Source organism: Chionomys nivalis, chromosome 12 (assembly GCF_950005125.1).
Source record: "Chionomys nivalis chromosome 12, mChiNiv1.1, whole genome shotgun sequence".
NCBI classification, from domain to species: domain Eukaryota; kingdom Metazoa; phylum Chordata; class Mammalia; order Rodentia; family Cricetidae; genus Chionomys; species Chionomys nivalis.
The window spans coordinates 70487982-70504708 of record NC_080097.1 but is presented as its reverse complement, the minus strand read 5'-3'; the positions used below and the strand labels follow the sequence as shown (position 1 = coordinate 70504708).

The window sequence follows — 16727 nt, the reverse complement described above, 5'->3', positions numbered from 1 at the left end:
GCTTTGTTATTCATGGCGCTGTGGATCAAACCCAGAGGTTTACATACTCCAGGCACTGCACTGCACCCCCAGCACCAGACTGTTCACCTGTGTTCGTACACTTGTGCTTTGGAGGCAGTGCATTCTTGTCACAGTAAGTGTGTGGCGGTGAGAGGACAGTTAGTGGGAGATGCTTCTCTCTCTGCCTGGGGGTCCCAGGGTCTGAACTCAAGCCCTCAGGTTTGGTAGCACTGGACCTCAAGTCGCTTTATTTTAAAGTAAACTTCTCTTGCTTTACTATTTCTGTGTGCACCATGCTGTGTTAGGGTGTGTATGCTGCCATGGCACGGATGTGGAGCTCAGAGGACACCGTCATGGAGCCCATTCTCTCCTTTATAAGGCGGAGACTGAACTCAGGTTGTCAGGGCTCATGCTACAGACACTTTTACTTGATGAGCCATCTTGCTGACCCCCAAAAGTGAATTTTGACCATGGCCCAGAAAGGATGTGACCCTTGGAATTTAGCCATGGGTGAGGGTATGAAAGGGGCAGGACGAGGAAGAAACTGCCCAATCCCCAGCGCCGCATCACACTTCCTCCTGGACCAGAACACTAGCACTAACTCATCCCCTCCTGAAATCTCTCCTCAGGGAGCCTAGTCACACCCTCAGGCTCCTCCCTCTGCCGGGCTGCTGAGTCAGAACCAGCAGGCCATCCTTAGGCTCTTGGCCTTCGTGACAATAAAGCCTTTGTCTCACACACATCCTTTATTATGATGAACCTTTTATTATAGAGACAGACTGAATTTTCTTCGGCATAAAGAATTTCGGTATTGGGTCAGGGTGAAAGTGCCACCCACCCAGCCAGCCCTGCCTCTGCCTCAATGGAGCCCTGACTTGCTGGTAACATGTCAGGGTCTCTGGAAACAGCAGAGACTGTCATCCCCAGGGCCAGGCATGTCAGGTTGGACCACGCTGGATGGAGGGGTCAGGGCTTCAGGCACCCCGAGTCAGAGCCGCCCCGTTTCCCGCCTCAGCCTGTTGTCCAGAACCTGGAGTTGTCGGAGAAAGCCCGAGTTGGGGCAGATATCTCGGTGGACCTGCACCGTCTGGATGGCATCGACCAGCGTCATGTTCTCGCAGATCATGAGGAAGGCTAGGACAACCGTGGCCGAGCGGCTTACCCCCATGGCGCAGTGGACCAGCACGCGGTCTGTAGGAAGACCCAACTAGCATTGGCCACTTGCACCCACCTCACCTTTGTCATCCCTTCTGTCCACCTGTCCCAACACCCTGGAAAACGGACACTGTCCTCATTGTCAAATGGGGCAAGGGAGGCTCAAGGTCACATAGCAATTTAGTGTAGGGCTAACGTGAGCACCTGGGTCCCCTCTTTTGGCCCAGAGGGGCATCCTAGGAGAGGGTCACCAAACTTCCAGAGTCCCTTGGATTTACATCACAGGGAATACCCTCTTCCTTTCCCCTCAGTCTGCTCGCTCTCTCTCTCTCTCTCTCTCTCTCTCTCTCTCTCCTCTCTCTCTCTCTCTCTCTCTCTCTCTCTCTCTCTCTCTCTCGCCCATGAAGCCTTGTACCTACTTATGTTTCCTGAGTCTTTGCTAGGTGTTGTGATTTCTCCCTAATGGGATGGCCTCTTTCTAAAGGATATAGTTATACTAGTGACCATAATGATTGTGTGTGTGTTGATGTGGTGGTACACACGAGTGTATAGGTGTGTATGCATATGTGTACACATGCATATCAAGGCCAGAAGTCAACTGTGTTGGTTGCTCCTCAGGCTCTGTCTACCTTGGTTTTTTGAGACAGGGTCTCTTCCTGGCTAGGCTGTTCTGTCATTGAACCTCACTCAGATATCCTGATTTTCATCTCCCTAACGCTGGGATGACAAGCACACATTCCCATGCCTGCCTTTTTCATGTAGGTTCCAGGGAGTGACTACCAATCTTCATGGTGCACAGCAAGCACTGTACACCTGAGCCATCTCTCCAGCCCCCATGCTGAATCGTAGCCTTATCTGCAGCTGTCAGGCTCCACGGTATGCTCATTAAATGGTGAGAGGCACCTGTTCCTTAGCGTGGGGCAGTCACTGATGGGGTTGGTGCCACAGGCTCCCTACCCACCGGTGCTACCGCCTCATCCCACCCTGACCCCAACCTGCCCAGTCCCGTCCCCAGCAGCTCACTTCGGGGAGTGTTGAGGGCATCTCTGATGTATCGAGCAACAGGCAGAAAGTAGACACTGAGGTCAAAGAAGGGATTATCATCAGCTTCAATGCCATAGTACTCCAGAGGTGTTCCGCGATAAAACTTGGCACCCGTGTCCACTTGAAACTTGCCCGCAGCGACATTCACAACATGGGTGATGCCCAGTTGGATAAGACGATTCTTGTCTCGGGCAGCATACCTGGAGGAAGGGCACACGAGAAGTTAGGGGTGAAGGTGTACCTCACGCCTCTGTTCTCCAAGGGTAGAGACTGGACTGTGAACTTCTCTGATGTGGGCAATACCCTACAGCAGCACTTCTCATCCTGGCTAAGGCTGCGACCCTTTAATCAATCCATGTGACCCCCAACCAGAAAGTTATTTTGCTGCTACTTCATAACTGTAATTTTGCTACTGTTAATGAAGTATAATGTAAATACCTGATATACAGGTTATCCTCTATGTGACCCCCGTGAAGGAGTTGTGGCCCACAGGTTGAGAAGCACTGCTCTAGACCTTTTACCCTGGGACGTTTAGCTACGTGCATCCAAAGCTTTAGAAATGTTTGAAGACTTTGTGTAATCACTTTCTTCTAGGAACAGATTAAAAGGAAGAATTCAAAATGTGCCAAAGGAGAATACAGAAGCTGAATTTAGTGGTATTTAAAACTGAACTATTAGGAAAGAGAATTTTTTTTTTTTGAGACAGGGTTTTTCTGTATAGCCCTGGCTGTCCTGGAACTTGCTCTGTACACCAGGCTGGCCTCAACCTCACAGAGATCCTCCTGCCTCTGCCTCCTTAGTGCTGGGATTAAAGGCGTGTGCCACCAGTGTCCAGCTGAGCACTTATTTTTTTTGACAGAAAATGAACTTAGTTATTTTAAGTTGTTAAGTATGGTACAGCAAACCTTTCATCTGTGGCTTTGCTTTTCACAGTTTCATTTACCCACAGTCAACTGTGGCTTCAAAATATTTTTTTAAGTTTATAAGTAAACAATGAATAGATTTTAAGTTTTGCACTGTCCTGCCATGTTGTGCCCTGATGGAGGGAGGTCATTGGCTAATAAAGAAACTTCCTTGGCCCATTCGATAGGCCAGCCTTTAGGTGGGTGGAGTAAACAGAACAGAATGCTGGGAGGAAGAAGGGAAGTGAGCTCAGACTCGATAGCTCTCCTCTCTGGGGCAGACGCGATGAAGCTCCGACCCAGGATGGACGTAGGCTAGAATCTTCCTGGTAAGTGCACCTCGTGGTGCTACACACATTAATAGAAATGGGCCAAGCAGTGTTTAAAAGAATACAATTTGTGTGTCGTTATTTTGGGGCATAAGCTAGCTGGTGGCCAGGAGCCGGGTGGCAGGAACGCAGCCCGCAGCTCCCACAACAGTGCCCAAGGCTGCCATGGCTAACGGTAGTTGTCAACTTTACCCATCTATGTAGAGGAACTCAGCTGAGGAACTGCCACCCTGGCTGGCCCAGGAACATGTCTCTGGAGCATTTTCAGTTGCTAATTGATATAAGAGGATGCAGCCCACCGTGGGCGGTGCAACCCCTAGCAGGTGGGCCTGGCTGTAGAAGAAAGGTAGTTGAGCAAGCCAGAGGGAGCAGGTCATAGGCAGTGTTCCTCCACGGTTTCTGCTTCAGCTCCTGCCTGGGCTTCTACTGACAGCCAACTGTATCCGTAATCCAAAGAAAGTCTTTCCTCCCCAGGCGGGCTTTGGTCAATGTTTTATGAAGCTAGAACAAGGACAAGACTTACCTTTCGGCCAGTATATCTGCACTGCGTATGCTACTTTAATTATTTAGAAGCTTTCTCAGTTATAAGATTAACTGTCACAGTATCACAGGCCTGTGTTCAATTAGCCCTTACTTAATATAGTAATTGCTGTCTTGTTATTATCAGTGTTACTTTCTTAATCTAATTTACAAACTAAACTTTACAAAGGTATTTATTAGTAGGAAAAAAGCCAGCCTATATTGTGAGCATTTGACACTGTCTTCAGTTTTGGATACCCACTGGGGGATGTAGAACACACCCCTTGCGTGAAGCAAATTCCTGTGTGTATAAATTATGAAATGCCATGAATCACTAAAATATGGTAAATGCAGGTAAACAAGGGGAGATGTTTACGTTTCATCAGGAACCTGTGAAAATACAAGATATAAGACAGAATGCTCTAAGAATTTTTAACTATGTAGTAGGCGTTATGTAGAAAGCTCATTTCAAAACAGTATTGAAAACGATGGCATTTTTACCCAAAATAGAACTGTGAAAAAGCACATATTTTTAAAAAATTCTACAAGGATTTTTATCTCTGTGGAAAGAGGAATATTGTTAACTAAATATTAATCCATGCTTTAATGAATCCTAAAGATGTATTTGTGTGTGTATGCAGGTCTTTTCTGCATGTCCATCTGCACATCAGAAGAGAGCATCGGATCCCATGGGACAACAGTTGCAAGCTGCCCTGTGGGTGCTGGGAACTGAACTCGGGACCTCTGGAAAGCAGCCAGTGCTCTCACCTGTTGAGTCAGCTCTTCAGCCCACTTCATAGTTAAGAAAAGTCTTAGGGAAAAACAAGTTTTTCTTCTCTCTGTCTGTCTGTCTGTATGTCTGTCTGTCTGTCTGTCTGTCTGTCTGCCTGCCTCTCCTTCTCTCTTGTAGAAACCTTGGGAAACCCGTGTTTTTCCAGAGCACCTTTACTAAACAGCTCTTGGATCACTATAGTAGTTAAAAGTGGGATCAGTACAAATGAAGAATTTATGGTCTAGTCACACAGTGGACTATTATATAATAATAGCTACATCTACACAGAATAACATTGTGTCACACAATTTTAAACATATTATGCTGTCCATGAACACACACACTATGGGCTGTTTGTCACACAGGTGCGAGGACCTGAAGTTCAAATCCCAAGCACCTACATAAAATCCAAATGCAGTAGTGTGGGTCTGTAATATACCGTGGCTCCTATGATGAGACAGATGGTAGAGACAGAAAGTCCCAGAAGCTCATGGGCTGGCTAGCCAGGCATGTACAGCAATGAACAACAGACCAAAGATGTGTTCTCTGACCTCCACAGATGCACTGTAGCAAGTATGCAAATGTGTTCACACATGAATACATGCAGATATACACGTGCATACACACAAAAAGTTCCTTTTAAATTTATATGCATGTGCGTGCTCCTGTGAGTTTACGTGCACCATGTGCATGAAGGAGCCTGTGGAAGTCAGAAGAGGGCATCAGTTCCCCTGGATCCGGTGTTGTAATCTGCCACATGGGCGCTGGGAACCAAACTCAGATCTTCTGCAAGAACAGTAAGTGCTCTTAACTGCTGAGCCATTTCTTTAGCCCCACAAGACAAAAAACAATTCAAGAATCATTTCACTCTAACTTTAGAAGGCAGACAAAAGGAGCTGGGCGGTGTTGGCACACGCCTTTAATCCCAGCACTTGGGAGGAAGAGGCAGACGGATCTCTGTGAGTTTAAGACCAGCCTGGTCTACAAGAGCTAGTTCCAGGACAAACTCCAAAGCTACAGAGAAACCCTATCTCGGGGGTGGGAGGGGGAAGGCAGACAAAAGGCACATCTATGTTGTTTAGGTGGTAAAGCTTGAAAGAAAAATAAAGAGTGCTTTTGAGATGGGTGTAAATGGAAGTTGCATTAAGTGAAATAATACACACAGACCCAGAGAACATCCTATGCATTTGCTCAACTGTGGTTCCTAGGTTTTACATAGCTACAGAAAGTTACTTATGCATTACATACATATGACACCAGAACAGAAGGAAGATTATCTGGTGGAAAGAACAGACTAGTGGGAGTGAGAGAAAAGGGAGGGGATACGGTGGGGCGCAGTGGCACACGCCATGTAAGTTCAAGACTAGCACAGTCTACCTAGACAATTCCAGGTTAGCCAAGGTTATAGTGAGACCCTATCTCAAACAAAAACAAAAATGGGAGCAGGGCAGTGGTGACACACGACTTTAATCCCAGCACTCGGGAGGCAGAGGCTGGAGGATCTCTGTGAGTTCAAGGCTAACCTGGTCTACAAGAGCTAGTTCCAGGACAGACTCCAAAGCTACAGAGAAACCCTGTCTCGAAAAACAAAACAAACAAAAACCAATGAGACTGGCAAGGTGGCATGTGACTTAATCCCAACATTTAAAAGGCAGAGGCAGGAGGATCTTTATTAGTGTGAGGCCAGCCTGTTCTTCTAGTGAGTTCTGGGACACATAGGGCTGCTAGGGAGATTTCGTATTAATGATGATGATAATTATTTTAGACAGGCTAGGCACATAGCTTAATTTGTGGAGTGCTTACTTCGCACACGCAACGATTTGCCTAGCATACACCCTGGGTTTGATCTCTAGCATAAAACAGTCGTGGTGATGTACCCTTGCAATCCCAGCACTTTGGAGGTAGAGATTAGAGGGTCAAAAGCTCGAGGTGTCCTCAGGTATATAGGGAGTTTAAGCCAACTTGAGGTACTTGATACCTTGTCAAAAAAAATTGTCAATTAAAGTGTGGCTATCCACCGAGAAAGGGGACTTGCATAACTAACTCCTTGTTTCTGAAAGATGAAAGTGTGTGTGTATTTTGTATCTTTTTCTTACCGGTGTTTTATTGCCATAATAAACATAAGAGGAAAGAAAAATGTAGGTGATGCTGAGAAGCAGAGATGCCAACTGGAGGAGGTTTGTCCCGCCTCTCACCCTTCTGCCTCCCCCAGCTCCTCCGTGGGTCTCACTTACGCATCTCCCAAGAAAAGGTTGGGCCAGACTTCATTGATGTGGGTCAGTGTGGCGGTCCGACGGACCCACAGCAACCGCTGCAGAGAGGCCAGCGTGGGTGGCTGGTAGGGGGATACCTGGACCGCCCCATGAATCTTAGGCCTCCGAAGGTCCTGCTTCTGCAGTGAGTCCATCCTGGAACAGAGTGGCCACGACAGCAGCTGAAGCAGACTCCCCAAGGATGGATCCAGTGGCCAGGGATGGGCTGTGATGCAGGACCAGGGGCCCCTGGGAGGCTGTGGGGCTATGCTGAATGAGGTTAGAACCTAGAACCTGTTCCCTGGGAACAAGGAGAACTAGAATTCCCTTGTCAATGCCATGGCGCTAAGTAGACCTTTCCTGAGGCTGTGGATGTTAGAAACTTTGGCCTTGGGGGACCTCTGTAGGACAAATCAGTACAGACCTTACACCTTAAGTCACTGAAAACCCCGGCTGGTTGAGGCTCTCAGAAAGCACCCGGGATGTCCCTTCAAACCCAGACAGTTCATCCCCCACCCCTGCTGTCCCTAGGTCTGGGCCTCAAACCCCCACTTCCAGGTGCTTGATCAGAGCATTATCCAGGGTCAGAGTAGTCCAGCTACAGGCTGGCACTGGTGAGCTGGGGCCTCTCATATGCAGAATGTCTCACTTGTGCTCTGTCCCTTGTTTTCCACGGAGGGACTCTGGTGCCCAGAGTGTCAGTTGAGTGACATTCAAAGACAAACAGCTGATGACAACCCTGGGGTTGATAACCACTTCCGAGTGACTTCAGTTCCTTCCCCAAACCTTCCAATTGCCAGGGGGTGGTCACCAATATATGTGTCTCCTGTAGGGGGCCTGTCAGGGCTCAGCTACACATCTGCCTACAGGCCCCAGGCTTTTCCTCCTTACCCCCGTGACTCGGGCCAGTGCAGCTGTGCAGGCCTCACCCGGATGGGGTGGGCTGTGTCTGGAGTCAGCTGGCTCAGGTCATCCGGGACCCTGCAGAGCTGGGGTGTCAGAGGAACCAGAACCCGGGCCTGGTGCCATAGAGGGACGGGGGACCTATCTTGGCCAACTTCCCCTGGTTCCCTCAAAGAGTAACTAGAGAAGGTACAGACTGGGTAAAGCATCTTTTCCTTTTGGTAGGCAGTGCCAAGACGGGAAAAGGAAACAGGCACCCAGGAGGCCACTGGCTTGGCCAAGCTCACCCAGCGGGTGAATGGTGAGCTGGGAGGAAGTGAGAACCGGGCTTTCTCCCTCATCCCCCACTGTGACCTCTCAGGGCAGGCTGAGTGGCCTGCCACCTACCTAGGGCATGGTCTGGGGCCAGGAATGGGGGACTAGGTGCAGGGGCGGGATTCTGCATGTGAGTGGAACAGTCCTAAGGCAGATTCCGTCCAGAACACAGACGCTATGAAGCGGCTAGAATTCTAGGTCCATGTACTCGAACCAATGGGGGCTGGGAGTGGGGGAGAGCAAACCTGTGCTGCTTGGACTGACCAGTGGCCCTTCTCCCTGGTGTCTCTGGGACTGAAGATATACATCCCTAAAACCTTTCTGAAGATGCAGGACCAGTTGAAGAGGTACCTAGAGAACAGACTTAAAACTTGGCCAGGATACATTCTGTGACCTAAGCAAGTTTTCATTCCTGTCTTGACCTGAGCTCCTCATGTGAAAGATTGGTGGGGTTGCCTGACTTCTATGGATTCTCTGGTATTTTGTGGGCTGTAAGAGACAGGAGTGATTCTACAAGAAGTAAAGCCAGACCAAGGGACATTGGGTTGGAGGGGACCACGGAGTCCAGAGGAGTCCAACAGTCACTCTGGTCTGGAGCCACCAGGTAAACTGCTCCAGCTCTGAGTGGAACCAGACAGGAATTTTGGAAAACCACAGGCCCCTCACAGGCCTGCTAAATTTGGCATGGGGTAAGGCTGCCCCCTGGTGGCCAGTGACTGCCAGGCAGCACAACTGTGCCCCAGGAACCATGTCAGGGGTTTAGAGGCAGTTTATAGCCTTCCATGTCTAACCTAGATCTGATCTGTAGAGAAGGTTATTCTTGGACTTAGGGTCTCATTGTCAAGTCATACTTAGGGCCTTACTTCTGGTGCTCAGGTTGTCTGTAGCCCAGCTCAGGATCCATCAGTCAGAGCTGGATCCACTCACTCAGTGACCCATCCCTTAAGATTTATCCCCTACCCCCACCCCCAAAGGCAGCCCAGGGACTCAGTTCCCTTGATTCTTGCTGCCTCTTAGTTTATGGAGGCCCCCACTTGACACTGACTTGTACATCTCGGCCATGTCAAAATGAGACATGGCTGAATGTCCGTCCTGTAAGAACAGGCCTGTTCCTTCACACTCGCGCTAGCTGCTCCCTGTCGGTACCTGGCCTCTGCTTCCCTGTAGCTTCGGCAAGCAGCTGCCTCTGTGGGCAAATACTGCCGCCGTTTACACACTTGTTTTCTGTTGGCCTCAAGTATCGCTCATCTCTAGCGTGTTTTCTGCTGCCTTCCTCCACGTTCTCCCAGGACCCACAGCCTTCCAGAATATCACCCTGCATGCTCACAGCTTCGGGCCGCCTGGGGACAGGGCTGTTGTTTGCTGTGACCCCAGGACACGTTCCCCCTGGTCTCTCCTGCTGTCCTCTCTCTGCCTTCCCTCCTCTCCCCGAGGGGAGCACAGGCCAGGTGGGGATGATGGAGTTCTCACTATAGAATATTGAGGAGTCTGAGAAAGGGACCTTGGGGACCATGGCAGGCAGATGGCAAGGGTGAGCCTGTGGTGGTCTCTGCCCAGCATGCATCCCTGCACCCCTGGAGGAAGATGGGCCGGAGTGAGAGTCTCTGAGCCTGAATCTTCACTAGGGGCTGCTGGAAGAAGATGCCCATGACATCATCAATGACTCCTGGCATCACGGGAGATGCCCCACGAATGGAGATCACTTTATTTCTATCGCTGTAATCATTCTCATTCTTTCAGGACTCAGCAGAGCCTTGGAGTGGCGAGGTCGCTACCGTCGGCAGAGGTTTCCCCTGGATCTCTGTGCTTCTTAAGGAAACACATTACAGACCAGACAGAGCCCAGAAGTTACAGAGTGCTCCCAGGAAGCAGGCAGTATGGATCTCCCCACTTTTCTGATGAGAAAATCGAGGCTCAGAGAGTTAAAGTAGTAGGCCCAAGGTCACATAGTGGTGAGAGGCCACGTTCTGAGCCTCTGGCCCATTTGGACCCCCTACCCAATCCTCACAGTTGCCCAACACACATAACATAGGCAGAGGTGCTCTGGGCACCACTACCCAGCATTCCCAGGGGCCCCTGGGTTAGGGCCATTGCACCCACCTGTGAGGAGATCCTGTCCAGGCTGTAGTCTTCTCTGACGGACAACGTGGACTGCCGGCTTCCAGTCGCCTGTCTCTGCACACTTGATGCTGTTTCTATTTTTTGATTGGAGTTTAATTATAAAGCATGCTGTCCTCTCCCTTCTGCTTCCCCTTGCCACTCCCTACTCATCCACTGGTCCCAGGCATGGTCAGTCCCAGACCTCAGTCTTAATGTTAGGCACATAGGAAGCTCAGAGGGGTTGCCTGTGCTGTGTGGCATGAGGTAGCCGGGCAGGGAGAAGGAAATATCAAGCAAACCATCTTTAAAATTCCCTTTAGAGCCAGAGAGCGGTGGTGCATGCCTTTAATCCTAGCACCACCTAGATAGAGGCAGACAAAGTTTTGTAAGTTCAAGGACAGCCTGGTCTATATAGTGAGTTCTAGGAAAGCCACAATGTGGCTAAAGTGGAGATCCTGTTTTTTAAAAAAAAAAAAAAAACATAAAACAAAACAAAAAACTACCTCCCTTCAGGGCTTGGAGGTGTTTGTTTAGTGGAACAGTAGTGGTTGAAGCCCCGAGTTCCATTTCAGCACTATCCAAAAGAGACAGACTGACAGACACCCCCCACCAACTCCCTTGACTTTCAAAGGTTACCCAAACAAGGGCAGAAGAGCTGAAAAGGTCTATGCTGAGGACAGAGATGACACTCAAGGCACACGCAGGTGGCAGGGCGAACATCAGCACATAGGCCTAGAAGCCTCTCTCTGGGGGTAACTAGCCCAGGACTAAGGTCTGCCAGACTCAGTGCAGGTAACACAGACAAAGATGTAGGGACTACGGAGCAGGTTCGTGTGCTCAGAGCCTTTATCTGGGAGCAGCTCTTCCCTCCACAACCCTCTCCCATTCTCAAAGATAGGGATGCCAGGGGTATGCCTAGTGATAGCCCACTGCATTTGAGATTAAATCCTCTCCTTTTAATCCAGATGCCCTAGCCATACACCCATATCATAATATCCCCAGCCCTACCACACACACACACACACACACACACACACACACACTCCCTCAGCCTTCTATCCACTGAACCACAGGAGCTAAGACTCAACCACTGCTGGAGAGCTGGAGAAAACATTGAGAATCATGCTCCTTGGCCCACCAGGGACCTTGGGGATCCCTGTTTCAGAACCTCAGAGCTTGGCTGACAGCCCACTCCCACCTGTGAAGACTGAAGCCGGCAGCTGAGAGGGTGGGCAGAACGCTGGAGGAAGCCGATGAAGCAGCAGGTTTGAGGGTGAGCCCCACCCTGGGCCCTTTCCATCCTGTGGGCATCCACCTGGGCTAAGGCTGCCAACAGGGCCAGGGCCAGGGCCAAAGCGACAAAGTGGCAGAGCCTTGTGGCTGAGGATAATGACTGGCTCTGGAGAAGAGAGAACCTTCACGTTACAGCGGGCAAACCAAGGCCTATACTGACTGTGGTGTGTCAGGACAGGGGCCAGAGCTATTACCTAACCTCCTTCACCCTGAGTTCTGTGTATAAGACCAAGTGGCTAGAGGTGCCAGGAGAAATAATGCAGAGAGACGGCCTCTCTGCACAGGCCTCAGCTGCAGGGTTGCTGGGCACAGTTGTACAGCCTGTGTCCAGCAAGTCTCTGGAGGCTCTCATGACAGAGGTGATTTTGTAGATGTCATTTCCACAAATTAGGCAATGGTGTAGCTCTGTTCAACCAACTTCCCCCAGACCAGCTGTCTGATGGGCAAGATGTTGAGGTTGGAGGCCAGGGTGTCTGAGACTCCAGGCTAAGGAAGTAGAGCAACTAGGCATACCGCAAAATCTGCTGCTGTCGCATTTCTCATGCCTGTCTAAAGGGGACGGCACAGCAGTGGACCTGCCGTCGCGGGGGACACATCTCTTGGTGACTAACACCAGTGCACTGCAGAGGAAGTGTGGGGACCCGGACTGGCTCTGCTGCTGGCTGGGAATTTGGTAAGTCTCACTTGTTTGAATATTTGAGTATCACAGTGTAAGTGGAGGTCAGAGGTCAACTTCAGGCATTGATGCTTTGACATCTACCTTGTTTGAAACAGGGTATCTTGTTTTGTTGTTGTTGTTGATGATGTGTTTTTCCCTTCATATACCAGGTTCATTAAGTTCCGGGGTTCATTTGTCTGTCTCCTATCGCCTTGTGTGAGTTCTGGAGAGTCAGGCTCGAGTCCTCATGCTTGTGTGGCAAGGGCTGTTACCCACTAAGCCATCTTCCACCTTTCTCTGTTCTCTGGAGAGCTAAAGAATTCAGGCAGGAGGACAGCCTGGCAGGCCCTGGACAGGCAAGGGGGCCTAGCAGCTCGGGACACCTCCAGCCGCAGGCGGCCCTGCCAACCAGTTTCCCGTCCGGGTCCTCAGCTGATTTCTCACTGCCAGCCACACTCAGCTTTGCCTCCTCACCCTTCCTTACCGGGTTCCTTAGCTCTGGCCTGCACCCCGCAGTTGCTGGTCCAGCTGGCGGAGCTGGCGGAGGAAACCACGGTTGGGGAAGATCCATCGGTGCTGCCTTACCGCCAGGATTGCCTGCCGTAAGGAGAGCTGCTGATGTAGCATGAGGTAAGCCAGGACTAGTGTGGCGGAGCGGCTCACACCCACCACACAGTGCACGAGCACCTTAGCTGGAGAAGAAAAAGACTTCGGGTGATTGACTCCTTCCCACCAGCCAGCCCACCCAAGGGATGGGACCCAAGCACAAATTCCATTCCCCCAAACCTGTCTTGGGTGCATTGTGGGGCCCTGTGCAAGTGTCTCAGCCTTTCTGGGCCCCAGTTTCCTGATCTTTCAAGAGTAGACTAACACCTGTGTAGAACTACAGTCCAAACCCTCAGCGTGACTTACAGAAGCCTTAGAGGCCAGGCGGTGGTGGCACACAGAGGTGTACTCAGGAGGCAGAGCTAGGCAGATCTCTGAGTTCAAGGTCAGCCTGCTCCACAGAACTGGTTTCAGGACAGCTAGGACTACTTAGAAAAACACAGAGGTCTCGAAAATAAAAACAAACCAAAACAAAAGCCCTTGAGAACTAGCCATTCTGAACCTGCCTTGAACCTCAACTCTATGAGTAAGGGAAGACTTTCGGTGCCTTGGAGCTGTCGTGGCCTTTGACCTTTCCTCTGATCTTGGTCTGACTCGCCCTTACTCATCCATCAAGCCACACTCAGACATGGCTTCCCTATCAGCTTTCCTCATCACTCTAAACACAGCACTTGAGCCACCGAGCAGCTAGTCCGGTCTGCATGTGCCTAGGGAAGCCGCCAAAGAGACCAATCCCCGACGCATAGTCCATCTGCCCTCTCACATCAGCAGTGCTCAGAGCACATCACAGTTTGATTAGCAGGTTCTACAAGAGCAGGTCTGGCTTCCTAGAATTTAGTGCTTCCCCTGACGCGGAGTGAGTAACGACTAGATGATGGATGAGCAGATGAAGAAAGAGAGGATGTCACAGTGCTCTGGCTATTCCAAATCCCTCATCACAGAACCAAGAGGAAACGAAACCCCGGAAGGCACTGACTTGTCCAGGGTTACAGAGCGAGGGCCATGGCTCTTTCCCCAGATGAATATACAGTAAGGGCTCAGAGGCCTTTCAAGGCCTGTTGTATCCTGGGTGTTTTGTTTTGTTCATTTGGAGGTACTTTGGGGCAGACCTCTGGGTACCATGTGGTGCTTTCCCACTGTTGTAGAGTAAGAACTGTGGAGTAAGAACTGTTCAGGCGACTGCGAGATCTAGCTTCCAGCTGCACGGCTGCTCCTAATTTACTATGCCTTGGTATTTGGGCTTTCTCCACCTGATCTGTTTTTTGTTTGTTTGTTTGTTTTTGGTATAGGTTCTCTGTGTTGCCCTGGCTATCCTGGAATACAATCTGTAGACCAAAGTGGTCTCTAACTCACAGAGATGTACCTCTGTCTCCCAAGTGCTGGGATTAAAGATGTGCACCACCACCGCCCAGCTAACTTTCCCCATCTGTGAAGCAATGTCATTAGCTAAGATGCTGAGGGGTAGAGCAGAAGATTGTTAAAAACAACAACAAAAGAGAGAAACAAAGCAGAAACCAGGGATGGGAGGATGCTGAGGATGGAGGGAAACTGGCTATCCTCCCCACAAGTGAGCAGAATCGAATATGTAGTCAGTATCACGTACCCCCCGGTGTGTTGAGGGCACGGTGGATGAAGTCAGCTGCTGAGGAGAAGTAGGTGCTGATATCGAAATCAGGGAGGTCGTGTGCTGGTACCCCCAGGTAGCTCACACTGCTGCCGTAGAAGTCAGGGCCTCCCTGACAGTAGAGTCCCCCATGGGCGGCGTTCAGCACATGGGTGATCCCCAACTTCCACAGCTCAAAGCGGTTATTTGCTGTCACCCTGGGAAGGGCAGAAAGGAGACTGGATGCGGGCTGAGCCTCTGGCTAGATTTGGGGAGCGTATAAGGGTAGAAAGGTAGCTAGAATTCATCTGCAACTCTCCATCTCAGAACTTTCTGTTGGCAGAGCTGGTGGTGCCAGGGTATGTTTAAATCCCTTTTGCTGTCTTAGGCAGCTTGCCCCCACCAAAGCCAGGAAGAGATTGCTTCAGCCCCCGAGAACTGGCTGCCCCTCCCTTCTTGCCACATGTCCTCTGACTCATGTGCGTGATCTAGAGTCACTTGGTCACCACGTCATACCTGCTTCTAATCTACAAATATTTAGAAGTGACACCTTTCCTGATTCATCTTAGGTCAGGCTGCTCCACCCACTCAGTGTCTACAGGACGCAAGCTGGGACCAGAACTATGGTCTGTAGCTACTCCATTTTATATTCCAAACGTGATTGCTTCCCAGCCTGGCCAGTTGTCTAGGATGTGCCTGAAGACCCCGGGGATCTCCCAGGCAGGAACTCCCTCAGACCTTCCCAAGAAACAAACCGAAAACACTCAAGCTCCCTCTGCTGTTAGAAACTGGTCATTGAATAGCTCCCGGCACTTAGGGAGTCAGGAGAAAATTCCTGGCCTGGGGTGAACCAGAAGCAACTAGTTCTTGTTCCCTCTTGGCCACCTCAGCTGGTAAAGAGTTCTAGGACTGTTTCTTCTTGACCCTACTCCTACAACCCTACCAGCAGCCACTCACTCACGCATCTCCTATGAAAAGGTTGGGCCAGACTTCGTCCACACGGCTGCAAGAGGCTCTCCCTGCCCTCAGGAGCTCTTCGAGCTGCAGGACACTGGGGCAAGGTGTGGCTTCTGCTTCTTCCCCCGGCTTTGGGATGGAGGCTTCAGCCATGGGCCAGCCTGCCTTTCCCTCTGCCTCTGCCGTCAGCTCCGTCTTCTCTGCCCCCTGGTATCATGTCTCCTTCCCAAAGATTGGCAGTAACAGGTGAGACAAAGTGACTCAGCAAGTCCCAGGGGCCTCCAAAAGGACAAGACCTATTTCTCTTGTGTCAATTCCCATCCTTAAAGTCTCTGAGAACGTGGAGTTAGATTCCCAACAAGTCACTAGCTTTCTCCACCTCCCCCAGTTTCTTCACTTGCCCTGGAGGTATGTTGTTTCAAGGGTTAAGCAAAAGGTTCACTGTATCTAGCATACAGTAGGTGTTTAGAAATAGTTTAATTCATAGGTTTAGAGCCCTAGCATAGGTTATTAGGTTCTGAGGACAGAGTTAAAGCACCCAGTGATGAATGTTAGAAAAGAGCTTTGCACGTCCAAGTGGGCTACACACTTTGTGGGACCCAATGTCACAGGATTGGAGCCTACGACGGTGGAACTCGGGGAAAATGTCTGAGTTGTGGGGTTAGAAAAACTTAGGGAAACATGGAGGAAAGCATCTGAAGTGTGCCCAGAAAATGCACATGAAAGATCTGAATGGGGCTGGAGAGATGGCTCAGCGGTTAAGAGCATTGCTTGCTCTTCCAAAGGTCCTGAGTTCAATTCCCAGCAACCACATGGTGGCTCACAACCATCTGTAATGAGGTCTGGTGCTCTCTTCTGGCCTGCAGGCATACACACAGACAGAACATTGTATATGTAATAAATAAATATCTTTATAAAAAAGATCTGAATGATGATTCTATAACGAAGATAGCTAATTTCTTAAAAAAAAAAGCTGGTGGGCCCTTATATGTCAAAGAGTGGTGAGCAAAAAATTGCCCTAGGTTTTGAGAGTTAAAAGACCTGGCATCAGAGCCATTTTAAACAGATTTGTTATTTATTTATTATTAATTATTATTATTATTTTATTTTCCCTGAGACAGGATTTATCTATGTAAAAGCCCTGACTGTCCTGGAACTCACTCGTAGACCAGGCTGGCCTGCAACTCCCAGAGATCCACCTTCCTCTGCCTCCTGAGTGCTGGGATTAAGGCATGCACCACCACATCTGGCAAAAGATTTATTATTTGTATACTTAAAAATATTTTATTGGTACTGGAGAGATGGCTCAGTGGTTAGAA

General features: G+C 49.8%; 1 protein-coding gene across 4 annotated transcripts; it reads right to left on the bottom strand.

Annotated features, from left to right (window-relative positions):
• Window positions 1-759: 759 nt before the first annotated feature.
• Dusp13a (dual specificity phosphatase 13A) lies at window positions 760-15612 on the bottom strand. Of its 4 annotated transcripts, none has more exons than XM_057786334.1 (8): window positions 15413-15612; window positions 14452-14669; window positions 12727-12929; window positions 11490-11690; window positions 10292-10386; window positions 6956-7129; window positions 2179-2399; window positions 760-1191 (listed from the first exon to the last, which is right to left on the bottom strand). In XM_057786334.1, exons 1-8 carry the CDS (start codon window positions 15559-15561, stop codon window positions 989-991), a joined length of 1464 nt encoding a protein of 487 aa, XP_057642317.1. In that variant the 5' UTR covers window positions 15562-15612; the 3' UTR covers window positions 760-988. The 4 variants fall into 4 exon arrangements, with proteins under 4 accessions (XP_057642317.1, XP_057642318.1, XP_057642319.1 ...); XM_057786335.1 differs by having other exon boundaries at window positions 15409-15461; XM_057786336.1 differs by lacking the exons at window positions 12727-12929; window positions 14452-14669; window positions 15413-15612 and adding an exon at window positions 12345-12720.
• Between the last annotated feature and the right edge of the window lie 1115 nt (window positions 15613-16727).